Below are 18862 nucleotides of genomic sequence, written 5' to 3' on the forward strand. Positions count from 1 at the left end.
ATTATTAACCCAACTGACTCAATGGGTAAATCCACAATACGGCATACTACGGAACAAACCTGGACAGCTCCATATGAAAGTGCTTTCCTCAACAATATCATTTGACTAATGGAGGATAGGACATTGAAATCATCCTCTTCTTCTATGTCTGGCCCATGGGTAGTGTCCTGCTGTTGATAGGCACTGTGGCCTGTGCCAAATAAAAAACCCAATGTACAATCAGGTGATACTGCCTCAGCTCTAAAATGGTTACTGTTTGACAGACTTTTAGCATGTATTATTACCTTCTTAAGAAAGAGTGCCAAAACAGTCACACATACAAACACAACCCCCTTAAAGAAATTGTCTTCTAAATGCAGGAATAGCCTCTAATTAATATTGTGCTACAACACTACTATAACCCCACTCTTTTGGAATGCCATTAATAGCCAAGAATCTCACTTCCCATCTTAAAAGAATTGATCCTAACATCTCAATTACTACCCTAATTCTAATTTTTTAAAAAAATGAAGCTTCTACTTTTGCTGTAAACAAAAAAATAAACGATAACCCAGTCGGCAAGGTTTTCTGATCGTGTAATCATCGAATTTGTAACCCCCCATTCATGGGATAAACCAGATCGGAGGGTTGCAAAGGTTTTATAGACCACTTCCATCAAGCAGCTGGTATATAAGAGTTCAACAAATAGTAATATTGATAATATGATTGGAATGAAATAAGGTAACCTGCTCCATCGACAACCTAACTGATGACCTAAGAAAAATACATTGGTATTAATTAGAGAACAAATTAGTTTTTTATTTCTTAATGCTAGAAGTTGCCGATTCCTGGCACACCAGTGATAAATTATTCATTAGAAAGGAAAAAACAATTAGAAGCAAGAACATGTAAAGGAAATCATTACATTGTTTAAAATTTGCTACGGTCAGATTTTTGAAAATTGGTTTACAGAAAACATTATGCCTTTTAGGGTTACACAAAGACAGATCTTCTGCCATTAAGAATGAAAGACGAGAAAACAACGAAATTCAACAAGACATGAACGAAGCAGGGACTATACTGCTGCTTTAACACTGATAGCACCCGAGATACTTAACTGCGAGAAACCTAGTATTCCTGAATGGTAGGTAGCATAAACTATAGTTGCTTGGAAAATCTTCCGAAAAACCATAATAAATTATTAGCAACTATGAACCAGATTTTAAACATAATGCGATTGACTAGTGCTACATAACAATACGTCAGTATACAAGTTAACACCATATGCTAGTACAGCACATTCTGCAACTGAAGCTGTGCCGTTCAGTGGACAACTTATTTGTTCTTGGCTATTATACACAATTATATTGAATCTTTAATGCATAATCTAGGGGTTTTTTAAGATGACTTTCAAATAAGACCATTAGTCATAGGAGCAGAATTAGGCATTTTGCCTATTGAGTCTGCTCCACCTTTCCATCACAGCTGATTTATTATCCCTCTCAACCCCGCTCTCCAGCTTTTTCCTGTAACCTTTAATGCTCTGACTAATCAATAACCTATCAACCTCCGCTTTAAATATACCCAGTGACTTGACCTCCACAGCCATTTGTGGCAATAAATTCCATAGATTTACTCCCCTTTAGCTGGCTCACCTCTGTTCCTAATGGACGTCCGTCTGTTCTGAGGCTGCGTCTTCTGGTACTAGACTCCCTCCACTGCAGAAAACATCCTCACCACAACCACTCTATGTCTTTCAATATTCAATAGGTTTTCAATGATTCCACCCCATTCTTCTGAACTCCAGTGAATATAGGCCCAGAGTCATCAAATGCTCCTCATATGTTAACCCTTCATTAATGGAATCATTCTCATGAACCTCCTCTAGACCCTCTCGAATGTTAGCACATCTTTTCTTAAATAAGGGGCCCAACACTACTCTTAATACTCCCAAGTGTGGTCTGACTAATGACTTATAAAACCTCAGCATTACACTGTTGCTTTTATATTCTAATCCTCTTGAAATGAATGCTAACATTGCACTTGCCTTCCTTACCACCGACTCAACCTTCTAGCTAACATTTAGGGAATCAAGGGTACTCCCAAATCAGTCTGCACTTTGATTTTTAATTTTTCTTCCCATTTAGAAAACAGTCTATGCCTTTATTCCCTCTACCAAAGTGCATGACCATACACTTCCCTACACTATATTCCATCTGGCATTTTTCCATTCTCCAAATCTGTCCAAGTCCTTCCACAGACTACCTGCTTCCTCAACACTATGAGGCTATCAGGTAGGAAATTGGAAGCTTAAGTTGGGAACAGATGTTCTCAGGGAGAAGTATGAAAGAAATGTGGCAAATGTTCAGGGGATATTTGTGTGGAGTTCTGCATAGGTATGTTCCAATGAGACAGGGAATTTATGGTAGGGTACAGGAACCGTAGTGTACAAAGGCTGTGATAAGTCTCGTCAAGGAGAAAAGAAAAGCTTACAAAAGGTTCAGAGAGCTAGGTAATGTTAGAGATCTAGAAGATTATAAGGATAACAGGAAGGAGTTTAAGAAGGAAATTAGGAGAGCCAGAAGGGGCCATGAGAAGGCTTTGGCAGGCAGGATTAAGGAAAACCCCGAGACATTCTACAAGTACGTGAAGAGCAAGAGAATAAGACGTGAGAGAATAGGACCTATCAAGTGTGACAGTGGGAAAGTGTGTATGGAACCGGAGGAAATAGCAGAGGTACTTAATGAATACTTTACTTCAGTATTCACTATGGAAAAGGATCTTGGTGATTGTAGTGATGACTTGCAGCAGACTGAAAAGCTTGAGCATGTAGATATTAAGAAAGAGGTTGTGCTGGAGCTTTTGGAAAGCATCAAGTTGGATAAGTCGCCGGGACTGGATAGGTTCCAGAAGACTGGAGGGTTGTGGATGTTGTTCCTTTATTCAAGAAAGGGAGTAGAGATAGCCCAGGAAATTATAGACCAGTGAGTCTTACTTCAGTGGTTGGTAAGCTGATAGAGAAGATCCTGACAGGCAGGATTTATGAACATTTGGAGAGGTATAATATGATTAGGAATAGTCAGCATGGCTTTGTCAAGGACAGGTCATGCCTTACGAGCCTGATTGAATTTTTTGAGGATGTGATTAAACACATTGATGAAGGAAGAGCAGTAGATATAATGTATATGGATTTCAGCAAGGCATTTGATAAGGTATCCCATGCAAGGCTTATTGAGAAAGTAAGGAGGCATGGGATCCAAGGGGACATTGCTTTGTGGATCCAGAACTGGCTTGCCCACAGAAGGCAAAAAGTGGTTGTAGACAGGCCATTTTCTGCATGGACATCAGTGACCAGTGGTGTGCCTCAGGGATCTGTTCTGGGACCCTTGCTCTTTGTGATTATTATAAATGACCTGGATGAGGAAGTGGAGGGATGGGTTAGTAAATTTGCTGATGACACAAAGGTTGGAGGTGTTGTGGATAGTGTGGAGGGCTGTCAGAGGTTACAGCGGGGCACTCATAGGATGCAAAACTGGGCTGAGAAGTGGCAGATGGAGTTCAACCCAGATAAGTGTGAAGGTTCATTTTGGTAGGTCAAATATGATGGCAGAATATAGTATTAATGTTAAGACTCTTGGCAGTGTGGAGGATCAGAGGGATCTTGGGGTCCGAGTCCATAGGACGCTCAAGGCGGCTCACAGGTTGACTCCGTGGTTAAGAAGGCATACGGTGTATTGGCCTTCATCAATCGTGAAATTGAACTTAGGAGCCGAGAGGTAATGTTGCAGCTATATAGGACCCTGGTCAGACCCCACTTGGAGTACTGTGCTCAATTCTGGTTGCCTCACTACAGGAAGGATGTGGAAGCCATAGAAGGGGTGCAGAGGAGATTTACAAGGATGTTCAAGCAACACACATAAAAGTTGCTGGTGAATGCAGCAGGCCAGGCAACATCTCTAGGAAGAGGTACAGTTGACGTTTCGAGCCGAGACCCTTCGTCAGGACTAACTGAAAGAAGAGCTAGTAAGAGATTTGAAAGTGGGAGGGGGAGGGGGAGATCTGAAATGATAGGAGAAGACAGGAGAGAGGGATGGAGCCTAGAGCTGGACAGTTCATTGGCAAAAGGGATATGAGAGGATCATGGGACAGGAGGCCTAGGGAGAAAGAAAAGGGGGATCCTCTCATATCCCTTTTGCCAATCACCTGTCCAGCTCTTGGCTTCATCCCTCCCCCTCCTGTCTTCTCCTATCATTTCGGATCTCCCCCTCCCACTTTCAAGTCTCTTACTAGCTCTTCTTTCAGTTAGTCCTGACGAAGGATCTCGGCCCAAAATGTCGACTGTGCCTCTTCCTGGAGATGCTGCCTGGCCTGCTGCGTCCACCAGCAACTTTTATGTGTGTTGCTTGAAATTAAAGCATCTGCAGATTACCTCGTGTTTGCGTTTACAAGGATGTTGCCTGGATTGGGGAGCGTGCCTTATGAAAACAGGTTGAGTGAACTCGGCCTTTTCTCCTTGAAGCGACGGAGGATGAGAGGTGACCTGACAGAGGTGTATAAGATGACGAGAGCCATTGATCGTGTGGATAGTCAGAGGCCTTTTTCCCAGGGCTGAAATGGTTGTCCCAAGAGGACACAGATTTAAGGTGCTGGGGAGTAGGTACAGAGGAGGTGTCAGGGGTAAGTTTTTTTACTCAGAGAGTGGTGAGTGCGTGGAATGGGCTGCTGGCAACGGTGGTAGAGGCGGATACGATAGGGTCTTTTAAGAGACTTTTGGATAGGTACATGGAGCTTAGAAAAATAGAGGGCTATGGGTAAGCCTGGTAATTTCTAAGGTAGGGACACGTTTAGCACAACTTTGTGGGCCGAAGGGCCTGTATTGTGCTATAGGTTTTCTATGTTTCTGTGCCCTCCACCTACATCATTTGCAAGCTTAGCCACAAAGCCATCAATTTTGTCATTCAAATCATTGACATGTAACGTGAAAAGCAGTCCCAACACCAGCTCCTGCGGAACACCACTAGTCACTAGCAGCCAAACAGAACAGGCCCCCTTTATTCCCATTCTTTGCCACCTGCCAGTCAGCCAAATCATTTATCCATGCTGGTACTTGGCAAAGAAGGAGAGATGATTACATAACTAAAACAGTGAAAAGAATGGGTTTTGAGGAGGAGCAAAAAAAAAATGAAAGGATGGTGCCACTGAATAGGACAAAAGTATGAACAATCTAGTACAAGAGTAACAGAAGTGGCATTAATAACAATGGTGACAAGGAGCGAAGAAATGGGCTACAATCTCTCCACTCTTAAACTTAATAGATATGGAACATGCTCAACCAGAAATGGAAAGTAAAGGACAGAAGTAATGAAAGGGTAATGAAAGACATTCAACATTAAAGCAGTGTATCATCAGATCACATGAAGATGACATAATGTCTTCAAATGATGTCTTAAGGGCAGAATGCCTGTCAGAGATTGGTTCAAAGTTAGATCCTTGGAAAATTTTAATGGAATTGATTTGAACATCCAGACTAGAATTTTTTTGAAACTGAGTGAATGCAGAATACTGTAACTAAGCAAAAGTAGCCCACTGAGATGAATATCGTAGGATCAGAATTTCAGAATGGATGCTGCCATCGGGCACATCAGGTACTTAATAGCCTCACAAAAGAGCAATCCAATTAGCACCAACATCTTCTCCCTCCAGAGCCTGGAATATTTTTTTTACCAGATACTTATCCAAATCTTTTAGAGTGTTAGAATTGAATTTCCCTCCTTTACTGTTCTAGACATGCATTCCATATCCTATCACTTTTGGTTAACTCACCAATCCTTTGCTAGTTCCATGCCCCCTAATTCTTAACGTTTCCATTAATGGAGACAATTTCACTCTTTCCACCTGTTCACATGATTTGACATGTCCCTTTGCGAGCTCCCCAGGAACGCCTTTGGTCTAAGGAGTACAACCCGAGCTTCTTCACTATATCCACATAAATTCCTAATCCCTGGAAGAATTTCAGTAAATCTCTTCAGCATTTTTTCCAACACCTTTCCAAATGACAGTGCCCAGAAATACACATAAGACTGTACTTGTGTTGGAGCCTGTTTTCTAAAGGCTTTTGATTTTCTTGCTTTGGTACTCTCTGCTTCCAGAAGCCACTGAATTCTTTCATTTGTAGAAACAAACTACTTTACCAACCTCCCTTGCTGTTTCAACTAAAGCACTTCTATCTTTCTAAAACTTTGCCTTCCACTTTGTGTTAAAGCCCAATCCATCAAAACATCTATATTTCTGTCCATTATTATGCTTCAGATGATTCAATATGCCTCCATCAGCAAATCTGGAAATTGCGTCGTACCGAACCAAGTCCAAATCATTAACATTTACATTAAGCGGCCCTAAAAAAAATAAAATCGAACCCTGGCAGATTTCACAGTATATTAATCTTGAATCCAAAAATCCTTTCACTATTACTAGTTTTTTTCCTTAGATAGTCAACCTTCCATCTATACTGCTAAGTCTCATTTATTCCATATCCTTCATCCTTGACATTGCTCAAATGTTTCTTAACTGCCCGATGTAGTGCTTGGCCTTGTCGAAGACTGCAGAATGACAATAATGCAAATGTGACCAGTGCAATACACTGAAGTCTTCAAAGGAAAAGATGCTTATAAAGAACTACAGTTGCACTGCTCAAAAATACCTGTATGAAAGTCAGCAGACATTAACTGCCTGCCTTTTCTAATAGCTTGCAGTTTAACAGAATTGAAGTCATAATTGCCTTTTTAAAAATTCATGCATGAAATAACCTAATAAGCAGGTGTAACCATGCAGATTGTAATATAATAGACTTTGAAGTGATTATGAAGAATATGCAAGGGTTTAGAGAATCAAAAATTCCAGGAAGAATCTACCTCATGATAAATCAACTTTACATTAATTAACTGTCTGCATGGCAAAAGATCCAAAGACAGAAGAAGCTGTGCAGACATTGCTGCTGGTTTCCTGCTAGTAGTACCTTCTGTGTTAATACAATTCCTAACACATGCCTACTTCATCTCAATACAAGTGCCTACTTCAATGATAAACCGTAAGATTTTGTAAGGATGAATTTTGCAACACAGGTCTAGAATCTACAACTGTTAGTTACTAACAGGAACTCTTCAACCTAGAAAAGTATGAGGTGATTAACTTTGGAAGGTTGAATTTGAAGGCAGGATACAGGGTTAATGGCAGGACTCTTAACCATGTGGAGGTACAGAGGAATCTAGGGATTCACATCCATAGAACCCTCAAAGTTGCAGCTAAAGATGATAGGTTTGAATGGTATATTGGCCTTCAGTGGATTGAGATGCTTATAAAGATGATTCAGGGGATTGAGTTCAAGAGCTATGAGGTAATTGCAGCTCTATAAAATCCCAGTTAGACTCCACTTGTGTTCAGGTCATTATCGGAAAGATATGGAAGTTTTCGAGAGCATGCGGAGGAGATTTACCAAGATGCTGCTTGGATTAGGGAGCATGTCTTATGAGAATAGGTTGAGGGAGCTAGGGCTTTACACTTTGAAGTGGAGAGCAGAGGTGACTTGATAGAGATGTACAAGAGGCATAGATTGAGTGGCACATGGATGATAGAAAAATAGAGGACTATGTAGGAGGAAAGGATTAGATTGGTCCTAAAGTAGGATAAACGTTCGGCAAACATTGCGGATCGAAAAGCCCATACTGTGCTGTAATGTTCTATGTTCTATACAAATACAGTAGTAATACACAAAAGCTATCATTTTAGATTATAAAAAACATTGCGAAAATTCAAACCCTGAAACTATAGTATTGTGGTGACCCACTTTCTGGCACACACGAACCGGCTCACAACAGCGTGCGCAGGCAGAGGGCCGGCCCCAAAAAGGGCGCCAGGCCATCTTCACCAGCAGGGGGAAAATCCCGCGCGCGGAAAGGGTCTGGGAATATGCATTCCCCACAGCAGTCCCGCCCCAGGGAGGGCGGAAACGGGAAGGCTTTAAAGCAGGCCGCGAAGTCTGAATAAACCTCTTTCATCGCAACTCCAACTCACCGACTCCGTGTGGTTATTCTAGCGCTGTGTGTAACACACCGCTACAATTGGTGACCCCGATGGCCCAAACAATATTTGGACCAGAGATGACCGACGCTGCATCTGTTCACGCAGTTTCGTTAAAACTGCCAAGCTTCTGCACGCTGCGACCCCAATTATGGTTCGAACAAGCAGAAGCACAATTCCACATTCGGCAGATAACCTCGGAGTCCACTCGCTACTACTACATGCTGAGCTCTCTCGACCAGGAGACAGCTGCACAAGTTGAGGAGTTTATACAGTCGCCCCCCCGGAGGACGGCAAATACACAGCATTCAAAGCCCTGTTCATAAGGACTTTCGGACTCTCACGGCGCGAACGAGCACGCTGCTTAATGCACCTGGATGGTTTGGGAGACAGGCCGCCGTCAGCATTAATGAACGAAATGCTGGCCCTGGCTGAAGGACACAAACCCTGCCTTATGTTTGAGCAGGCGTTCCTAGAGCAACTGCCCGAGGACATATGCCTGCTGCTGTCCGACGCAGATTTCAGCAACCCCCGGGAGGTGGCGGCCCAAGCAGATGTGCTGTGGAATGCCAGGAAAGAGAGAGGGGCGCCCGTCGCACAGATCACCAAGCCGCGTGCCCAACGACAGACCAGACCAGGCCCGGCAGCAGAGCCTACAAAACCCGGCGACGGGAGTGAGGAGCCCAACGAACAATGGTGCTTCTACCACCAGCGGTGGGGCACAGAGGCCCGCCGCTGGAGACCACCCTGCAAATTCCCGGGAAACGCCAGGGCCAGCCGCCGCTGATGGCTACGGCAGCTGGCCATCAGGACAGCCTCCTGTATGTCTGGGACAAGCAGTCGGGACGCCGCTTTTTGGTCGACACCGGAGCGGAGATCAGCGTCTTACCTCCAACGAGTTACGACACCCGCAACAGAGAACCGGGACCCACCCTGAGGGCCGCAAGTGGCAGCACAATACGAACCTACGGCATCCGCACGGTGCGGCTACAGTTCAGCTCCAGCCGGTTCACGTGGGACTTCACACTGGCCCAACCACTCCTGGGGGCGGATTTTCTGCGAGCCCACAGCCTGCTGGTCGACCTGCAAGGGAAGCGATTAGTCCACACCAAGACTTTTCAAACGTTCTCCCTGGGTGAAGCACAGTTGCCAGCCCCACACCTGGACTCCATCACGCTGTCCGACGACGAATTCACCAGGGTCCTGGCGGATTTCCCATCAGTACTGACACCGCAGTTCACGGCAGCCATGCCCAGACATGGAGTACAGCACCACATCCCGACTCAGGGACCACCTTTCCACGCCTGTGCTCGAAGGCTTCCCCCGGACAAGCTCCGACTGGCGAAGGAGGAGTTCAAGAAGATGGAGGAATTAGGGATCATTCGACGGTCCGACAGCCCATGGGCCTCCCCCCTTCACATGGTGCCCAAGGCAACGGGGGGCTGGAGACCATGCGGTGACTACCACAGACTGAACGAGGCTACAACGCCAGACCGCTACCCTGTGCCGCACATTCAAGACTTCGCAGCAAACCTACACGGCGCAAGGATCTTTTCCAAGGTAGACCTCGTCCGGGGATACCATCAAATCCCTGTACATCCGGACGACATCCCCAAAACAGCACTTATCACCCCGTTCGGACTTTTCGAATTCCTCCGAATGCCATTTGGTCTAAAGAATGCCGCACAGACGTTCCAGCGGCTAATGGACGCGGTGGGACACGACCTGGACTTTGCATTCATCTATTTGGACGACATCCTCATAGCCAGCAGTAGTCGGCAGGAGCATCTGTCCCACCTCCGCCAGCTCTACTCCCGCCTGAGCGAATTCGGCCTTACAATCAACCCAGCCAAATGCCAGTTCGGACTCGACACCATCGACTTCCTGGGCCACAGGATTACTAAAGACGGGGCAATCCCACTGCCCGCCAAGGTAGACGCGGTCTGCAACTTCCCCCAACCCAACACAATCAAAGGCCTGCAGGAATTCGTGGGTATGGTGAATTTCTACCACCGTTTCCTCCCCTCAGCAGCCCGAACCATGCGACCCCTGTTCACTCTAATGTCGGGTAAGGGCAAGGACATTACCTGGGAAGAAGAGGCCGCAACCGCTTTTGTTAAAACCAAAGAGGCCTTGGCAAACGCCGCGATGCTAGTGCACCCCAGAACGGACGTTCCTACTGCCCTCACGGTGGACGCATCCAACACAGTGGTCGGTGGAGTGCTGGAACAACTCATCGAGGGTCGCTGGCAACCCCTGGCGTTCTTCAGCAAACACCTACGACCACCTGAACTCAAATACAGTGCTTTTGACCGGGAGCTATTGGCACTATACCTGGCAATACGGCATTTCAGGTACTTCTTAGAAGGTAGGCCCTTCACCGCGTTCACAGACCACAAACCGCTTACCTTTGAGTTCATGAAGGTGTCCGACCCCTGGTTGTCCCGCCAACAGCGACATCTGTCCTACATCTCCGAGTACACAACGGACATCCGGCATGTCTCTGGAAAGGACAACGTCGTGGCGGACGGACTTTCCAGACCGACCATACAGGCCCTGTCGCAGGGGGTGGACTATGCAGCGCTGGCAGAGGCACAGCAGGCAGACGCTGAGATCCCCAGTTACAGGACTGCAGTCTCCGGTTTGCAGCTCCAAGACCTCCCCGTAGGCCCAGGTGAGAGGACCCTACTATGTGACGTAGCTACCGGCCAACCCCGCCCCGTCGTCCCAGCAGCCTGGCACCGGCGGGTTTTCGAGTCCATTCACAACTTAGCGCACCCCTCCATCAGGACAACCGTCCGGCTGGTCGCCAACAGGTTTGTGTGGCATGGACTGCATAAACAGGTCAGTGAATGGGCCAAAACGTGCATGCAGTGCCAAACGGCCGCCAAGGTGCAGCGGCACACCAAGGCTCCGCCGCAGCGGTTCGAACCCACCCACCGGAGGTTCGACCAAATCCATGTGGATATTGTGGGACCCCTGCCAGTGTCACGAGGAGCGCAGTACCTCCTAACTATGATAGACCGGTTCACCAGATGGCCAGAGGCAGTCCCGCTCACCGACACCACCTCCGAATCCTGCGCCCGAGCACTGATCGTGACCTGGGTAGCCCGCTTCAGGGTACCGGCCCACATTACCTCCGACAGGGGCGCCCAGTTCACCTCCAGTCTGTGGTCAGGTATGGCCAACCTTTTAGGATCTCAGCTATACCACACAACTGCCTACCACCCACAGTCGAACGGACTAGTTGAGCGCTTCCACCATCACCTGAAATCGGCTCTCATGGCCCGCCTGGAGGGGCCTAACTGGGTGGATGAGCTTCCCTGGGTCCTGCTCGGAATCCGCACGGCGCCCAAAGAGGATCTGCACACCTCGTCGGCCGAGTTGGTGTACGGCGCACCCCTGGTAGTCCCAGGAGAGTTCATACCAGCCCCAAGGGGGCAAGAGGAAGAACCCACAGCAGTCCTGGACAGACTACGGGAAAGGCTCGGTAACCTGGCCCCTATTCCCATTTCACAGCACGGACAGAGCCCGACCTGCGTACCCAAAGAACTGCAGAACTGTAAGTTTCTTTTTGTACGACGGGGCGGACACCGGGCACTGCTACAGCGGCCCTACGAGGGGCTGTTTAAGGTGATCAGGAACAACAGGTCCATGTTCGTGCTGGACATTGGGGGGAGAGAGGAGGTTTTCACGGTGGACCAACTCAAACTGGCCCATGTGGACTTGGCGCAGCCTGTCCAGGCTCAGGCACCGCGGCGCAGGGGCAGACCTCCCAAACAGAAGCCGATCCAGACTGTGGACATTGGGGGAGGTATCGTCGGTTCTGGGGGCGGGGTTATGTGGCAACCCACTTTCTGGCACACACGAACCGGCTCACAACAGCGCGCGCAGGCAGAGGGCTAGCCCCAAAAAGGGCGCCAGGCCATCTTCACCAGCAGGGGGAAAATCCCGCGCGCGGAAAGGGTCTGGGAATATGCATTCCCCACAGCAGTCCCGCCCCAGGGAGGGCGGGAACGGGAAGGCTTTAAAGCAGGCCGCGAAGTCTGAATAAACCTTTTTCATCGCAACTCCAACTCACCAACTCCGTGTGGTTATTCTAGCGCTGTGTGTAACACACCGCTACAGTATGCTGAATTTTTTTTTTGTTAACTTTCATGGTTTGGACACCAGTAGAAAAGTCAGTATTTATTACCTGTCTCTAACTATGCTTCAGGCAGTGGTGGTGAGCTTCCATCTTGAACCAGCAATCTTTCAGTGCTCGAGGACAGGGAATGGTATAATTTAGACCACACAATGTTGAGGGACTCATAATATACTTTTATTCACTAAGCAGTGCAACTTGGAGGGGTATCTGCTGATAATAATGCTACCATGCACCCCTCACATTTGGGTTTAAGGTATTATTCGACTAACCAGGGCAAGGAACTGTAGTGCTTTTTGTAGACAGTACATATTGCAGCCACTATGCGCCAGTGATGGAGGGAATCAGTGTTCAAGATTGGTGATGGGATACTAATCATTGCTCTGGATGGACAGATAATAAAAGGGTTGCAAAGAAAGGATTCATGTCCAGTTCATACATCCATAATAGGCCAGGTTGTGTTTCATTGTGGACCTCCACAGTTACTCCAGCTGTTCTCTGCTTCTTCAATGAGACAGTGAAGTATAGAAGTCAGATGCCAGAACATCTGACCTCTCAAACTTTTCTTATGACCTAATATGTGAACAGCAATAGGGTTAAATTTAGGGTTAGGCTTGGACTATATCAGTTCTGTCAAACATTTAAACCATGCCTAGTCTGCACTTTGCCTCATTTTGTGTCATATTCCTGAAAATAAATAAACTGACCAATGTAAATCTTTCTAATAATGTCACATCAGAGACATTTCAGGAGCCAGAGTTCCAGATTATAACTACCCTTCAAGGAAGGAAGTACATTTGTTGATTTCATTCATAAATGATCTACAGAGCCTTATTACTTGAATCTGCTTGAGGAAATGGTTTCCTTCATTACTCATAATTAGACAATTCTAAACATTTTGATTAGATCAACCCTTAGATCTTTTCAACTGTTTTTGCAACCTCTCCTCATAATTTAATACTTTCAATCCTGTTTTCATTCTGGTGAATTTAGGCTGAATCAAACTTGCCACATTCTGAAATAAAGCAATGAACAGCAAAACATATTCACAGAAAGAGAAAGATCAGGGGAGGTTGGCAGAGACAATGAACAGGGAGGGAGAGATGTACATGTCGAGTCCAGTTCCTGACCTGAGCTTGCAGAGCACCCAGCAACACAATCATCTGCTAGCAAGAGTGGGTACATGAAACACTCAAGGGCCGATCAAAAACTTGATTCCTTTTCAGTCCTTCAACAATATCAACACTTAACACTTAGAGAAAAAAAACTGAATGGCTTCAATTATATTACATTACCTACAGGATTCAATTCAACTGTTCAATTATAATAAACATAGAATTATGAACATAGCAAAAAGCAACACAAGTTGGACAGCAAATTTATCAAGTTCCATGGATGGAAATTTAATTACTGTTTTTAAATCTTAAAAATTAATTACATTCTAAAATAAGACAGTTTGATGTTCAATATAAGGTTTTCTTGTTAAACACCATTCAAAATGACTTTTTTAAAAATCATATTAAGAGACACCATCACCTACCAGTTGATGGAGGAGTTGGTGAAGATGGTGATGTTAAAGGAGAACTAGCACCAGAGCCTGAAGGGAAGATTATAGTTAAATTAATACACATCTTTTTGTGCAGTTTACACAGAACATTGCTAAATTTTGATCAACAACAAATTAACAAAACTTAAAAGGATCTACCAAAAGGAATTGCCAACTAGATTTTCTTTACATTTCAGATGAATACTTCCACCATGCACATCACAACCCATCCACCCCACCACCTGCCCCCTCCCCCCACCATATCCACACAGACTTGTTTAAAAGTCAATTTTGTCTGATAAGAACTAATTGTTTACTGGACTTGGTTGCATTGTCAACTCCTAAGGTTGTACGTACAAGGCTTTATTTGCTACAGGTCATACAGATAAAATACTTTAACTTGATAATTGTAACATCCATTAATAATGAAAAAGGCTGACAAATCTGTTTTATTCATTACCAATAACAAACAGAACAAAGACTTTCTTGAACAGCACTGTTACATTACTCAGATGATTTCCTTTGGATTTTTCTTATGCCATATGCTTTCATGTCGAGACAGCACTCTTACAGTATATGCAATATACAAAATATGAAACTGAAGATGAAAAGATGATTCCTGATTTCAAGCCCAAGGAGCTCAGAGTAAGTTTTTGCTTATTTGTTCAACCCCTCACCTTTCACAAAAAATATTTATAGGCCACAGAATAATAGACCTTGGGCAAGAGTAACTAAAATATGCCAAATTTCAGTTACCAGTTAAACTGGCAGGAAGGCTGATTCAATTCTCCTCCAATGTTGCTGCATCCTACAGACAGGAAGGAGAGTGAACCAGCTGACCACAGTGATATGTCTCCTTCCATGAATGGCTATAAGGGTAGTGGATTTCATTTTGCTGTTTTATCAGATCCAAACTTTATTCAACTTTTTGAAGTTGAATGGACATTTCAATCAGTGGTCAGAGACACTGTAAGCATTTTGAATTACGTAAGCAAGGTTCCTTACCTGAAAGACAAAGGTGTACTAAATGAGCTTCCCTAGCTGTTCTGATCACTTCCATTGCTGTATGACTTCCATATTGGTCTAGAAGCCATTAGGACCACACTGTCAGGAATTATGGGTTATAACAGCACTATAGGCAAAGTTTCAATTGTCTAAACTTTGTGAATTCCACCCACAGCACAAGCTTTCCCCAAGTTTATTTATATATTGTTTTAACTTAGGGAGCAGATCCTTCCAAATCCTTTGCGCCATGCTGCCTCAGCAACCCCTGACAAACCCTAACCTAACCACTGGACAATTTACAATGACCAATTAACCTACCTGTTACCTCTTTGGACTACGGGAGAAAACCGGAGGACCCGGAGAAAACTCACAGATACCATGGGGAGTACATGTAGAGACTTCTTACAGGATGGCCCTGGAATTGAACTCGTAACTCCAAGCACCCCACAAGGTGTGATAGCGTCGCGCTAACCGCAATGCTACTGTGACAACGGAAATGTTACATCAATGTACATACAGACTGTGGATGAGTGCACAATGAACACATATTGATGGATTAGAATTAAGAACAATCTGGTGGGCTGCTAACTCAGTTATAACTGATTCAGGAGTGCCCAAAATTGACATACACTGTTATCTTTCAAGTGGTGCTTCAGAAAAAAAGTTTCCATATAAAAAAAAGTTCAACAACTTGAATCTTATTTCATGATCCTCTACTTTTTAATACTGTTCAATTAGTTGAACTGTTGAATTACACCATCTGACTTAACATTGCTCATCCACATCAGCATTTCACATAATTTACACAAAACGACACAGAATTCCACAATCTATTCAATACCACAGATCAACTGAAGGAAAATACAATCTCATCACTCACAGGATACTGATTTAGTTTTTGATCATTAAGAATTCTTTGTATTGAGCAGCCTTAGTGCCAAAATCCTGTCAACATGGGTTGAAAATAAGCTATTTTGAATGTGATATGTGTCTTTAATTTAAGACAACATAGTCAGTAGCCCTGCTTAGAGATTATTCACAGGGACAAAATATTCTAATTGAAGGATTTTCAGCTATGCTATTACTGCAACTAATTCCTGAACACAAATCTTTTCAAACAAGATTAATATTGACCATAATATTGTATCATTTCTTAATGCATGCATTACTAAATGACAATAAAAGAGGACTACGTATCTTCATAATCTAATTTCAACATCAAAAAATACCTACCAGAATTTGCATTGTTTGAGCTGTTGCTTTTAGTTGAGTTATCCACTTCATTCTCAGTTACAGACAGCTTTGACTTCTGCTTTCAAAAAATGACTTGTACATTTAAAAAGAATGTGAAACATACAGTACAGCTACTCAATATTTTATCCATGCAACCATTGATGCAGCAAACTCCATTGTACCGTGCAATCCTCATTAAAAATGGCCATGCAGTAAATAATAAGAAAATGAACTACAGATAGCTACAAATTAATTCAAAAAGCCAAATCACAAGAAAAATAACATAACTAAACCTCGGCTGAAGCAATTTTTTGTTACCTTGGCTTGCTACAATAGAAGATAGAATAGAACATTATTAGGGAAAAGAATCTTTAGTTTCATTGGAACAAATTAGATAATGGAACTTTTTTGTAAAAGAAACATGTACATTAATACAATTTTCCATTGAAATCGATGCCATATTTTTGTCATTTAAAAAAAGACAGTGAAGCAAAGACTCTAAATCTCAACTTAAGGCATCTAGTTTAAAAGTTGATAATATATTAAAAAAATACAAGTTCATATAAATGGCACAGCATTATTTTTTAAAATTAATTTACCTTTCTAGCCAAGATCTTCCTCTTCTTCTTCTCTTCCTCCGATCCATGGTGAGACTGTGCTCTTGCGAGTCTTTTATGCCGATGAATCTTTAGGAATGAAAGCAAACGTGAATTTTTTGTTTGAAATCCTTCTGAGCAGGAAGAATTTCTCTCGGAAGTTTTACGTGGGGCTGCTGTTGCTCTAACAGTAAAAAGCAAACATGAAATTAACACTTTCAGTGCAGGATAGGGTGATTTTAGCCTCCTTTAATCTGCTTCAATAGTGGGAGCCAAGGTGATCAACATGGTTTCTCTTAATACCTTATTTCACCTTCCACACTTTAACTTGGGCTTTTCAAAGAATAGCTTATGTACTCAAACTGGATTACACCCAATCCAAACTGAGCAAAACAAGTTACGGTCTAAAGATGCACAGCTTTAGACACAGCTACAAGGGCCAACTCTTCATCATGTGCATATCAAATTGTGCAGTTGATCAGCCATTTCCAAAAAGACTCAACACTCAGATATGCTGATGAAATCTACCAAGCAGAGTTTAAACTGAAGAGCAATTGCACTCAAAAAGACACTTACACAATAAACAAAAAATACCTTAACTTCCTTTTCACTCCAAACACTATTTTACTACTTCCCCAAAATCAATTACAAGTTAGGATAAGATGCTAACAAGCCATTTTTCTCCAATTTATTTAGAGCTGTTGAGAGGCCAATACCAAGATTGATTCATGCCCTCAACTCAACAATATATACTTTAAGCATTAATGTGCAGGACCAAAAACCTCTGACTAATGTTCCCCTTCCTTCTCCAAGGCTACAGATACAATTTCAAGCACATTGGTCCTTGGGTTGAGCCAAAAAGGTCTCTGTTTATTCATACACACAAAATGCTGGAGGGATTCTGCAGGCCAGGCATCATCTATGGAAAAAAATAAACAGTTGACTTTTCGGGCTGAGATCCTCCATCAGGGCTGGAAAAAAGTGAGAAGTCATAGTAAGGTGGGGGGAAGGGAGGAAATTGTACAAGGCAGTAGGTGATAGGTGAAAATTGGGGGGGAGGGGAACCAAAGTAAAGAGCTGGGAAGTTGATTGGTGCCGTAACACAAACATTCCTTTTATTTCTGACCTTTCCTGTTTTCATGAAGGACCAATGACCCAAAATATTAACTCCGCTTCTCTCTTTCTCCATGTATGCCACCTGACCTTCTGAGTATTTCCACACAATTTTGTTTCAGGTTTCATGCATCTGCATTATTTTGGTGTTCAAAGTAAGGATTTATTTGACTCACTGCTTTCTGTTCTTCAGTCAGTCTTTTTTCCATGCATTCTTTTGCTGCTTTTAAAGCTTCTTTCAATTTACTAGGTATCTGTCAAACACAGAAAAAGACAATAGATATATGGAATGTTTAGGCAATACACATACTTAATTTGCCGACAAGCAGGGGAGCAGAATTCAATAATGCAGCCTCTCAAACTTATGCTTTATCTGCATCTCAAATCCACTTACCAACTTTTAGTCCAAGTCTCTTTACATTCTTAGCCAACAAAAAAAAAACATCAAACACAAAATCCCAATTAATTTATCATCCATAACCTCCGGTAGATTTTTTGGAAAGATGAAGTATTTCCAAATAGTCCAGATCCAGTTTTAACATTAGACACATCTGCCCAGCTGAATATAATTTTAAATATCCCAAACAGATCACTTATTGAAGAGAAAACAAGTCCACTTCCCCTTGCAATTTACACATTTTATCCTTGGTATTATTCTCAGTGGATTGTGAAAATTACTTTGAACCTTAATACTTCTTTCTGAATAGCAAAGTATTTGATTTCTGGTTGTTTCCTATTAAATTGCAGCTAGTTCAAGTTAAGTTTTACAGAGTAAAAGAAAGAAGCATTAACAGTTTTATATTGTTATTTTGCAGAATATTTATGCATTCAGTTACACAATTGCAGATGAAAAATTGTGGTACATAGACATAAGAAGACACTTGTGTAGTGTTCCAGGCACACTAATTAGCTCTTGCACCTACATGATGTAAATTAAGGTACTCTAAAGAATGCAAAAAGAATTTTGAATGTATTTATACTTCTTCACGTCCAGGCATTTTCTTGGCATTAAGACTATACACTGGACCATTGGTTTTTTCTGATCAGCTAAGAGTTCCAACTTGTTATGCTTTTGTTTGGATTTTCATTCAGCTTCTTCAGATTTTGTTTTCAATGAATTGCTCATGACTTTATTTTTTGAGGTAATTTTAAAAAAGCCCACATAGAGAA

The 18862-nt window shown here is 43.2% G+C and overlaps 1 protein-coding gene across 3 annotated transcripts in view; it reads right to left on the bottom strand.

Moving 5' to 3' along the window:
- The window catches only part of pxk (PX domain containing serine/threonine kinase), a 63811-nt gene that overhangs the window by 5345 nt on the left and 39604 nt on the right, over positions 1-18862 (bottom strand). The window contains exons 14-17 of one of the 3 annotated variants that reach the window (XR_010020446.1): positions 17869-17946; positions 16583-16669; positions 15984-16076; positions 13740-13796 (exon numbers count right to left, since the gene is read on the bottom strand). Coding sequence is in view for 2 of the 3 variants with exons in the window: in XM_063068010.1 (XP_062924080.1) it covers positions 13740-13796; positions 15984-16059; positions 16583-16669; positions 17869-17946 (298 nt within the window). In the remaining variant the exon portion in view is untranslated. Of the gene's footprint in view, positions 1-13739; positions 13797-15983; positions 16077-16105; positions 16311-16582; positions 16670-17868; positions 17947-18862 lie in introns of those variants that run through there. The other 2 variants (XM_063068010.1, XM_063068011.1) reach the window with 2 other exon arrangements.

The sequence above is a fragment of the Mobula hypostoma genome, chromosome 15 (genome assembly GCF_963921235.1).
Source record: "Mobula hypostoma chromosome 15, sMobHyp1.1, whole genome shotgun sequence".
NCBI lineage: Eukaryota > Metazoa > Chordata > Chondrichthyes > Myliobatiformes > Myliobatidae > Mobula > Mobula hypostoma.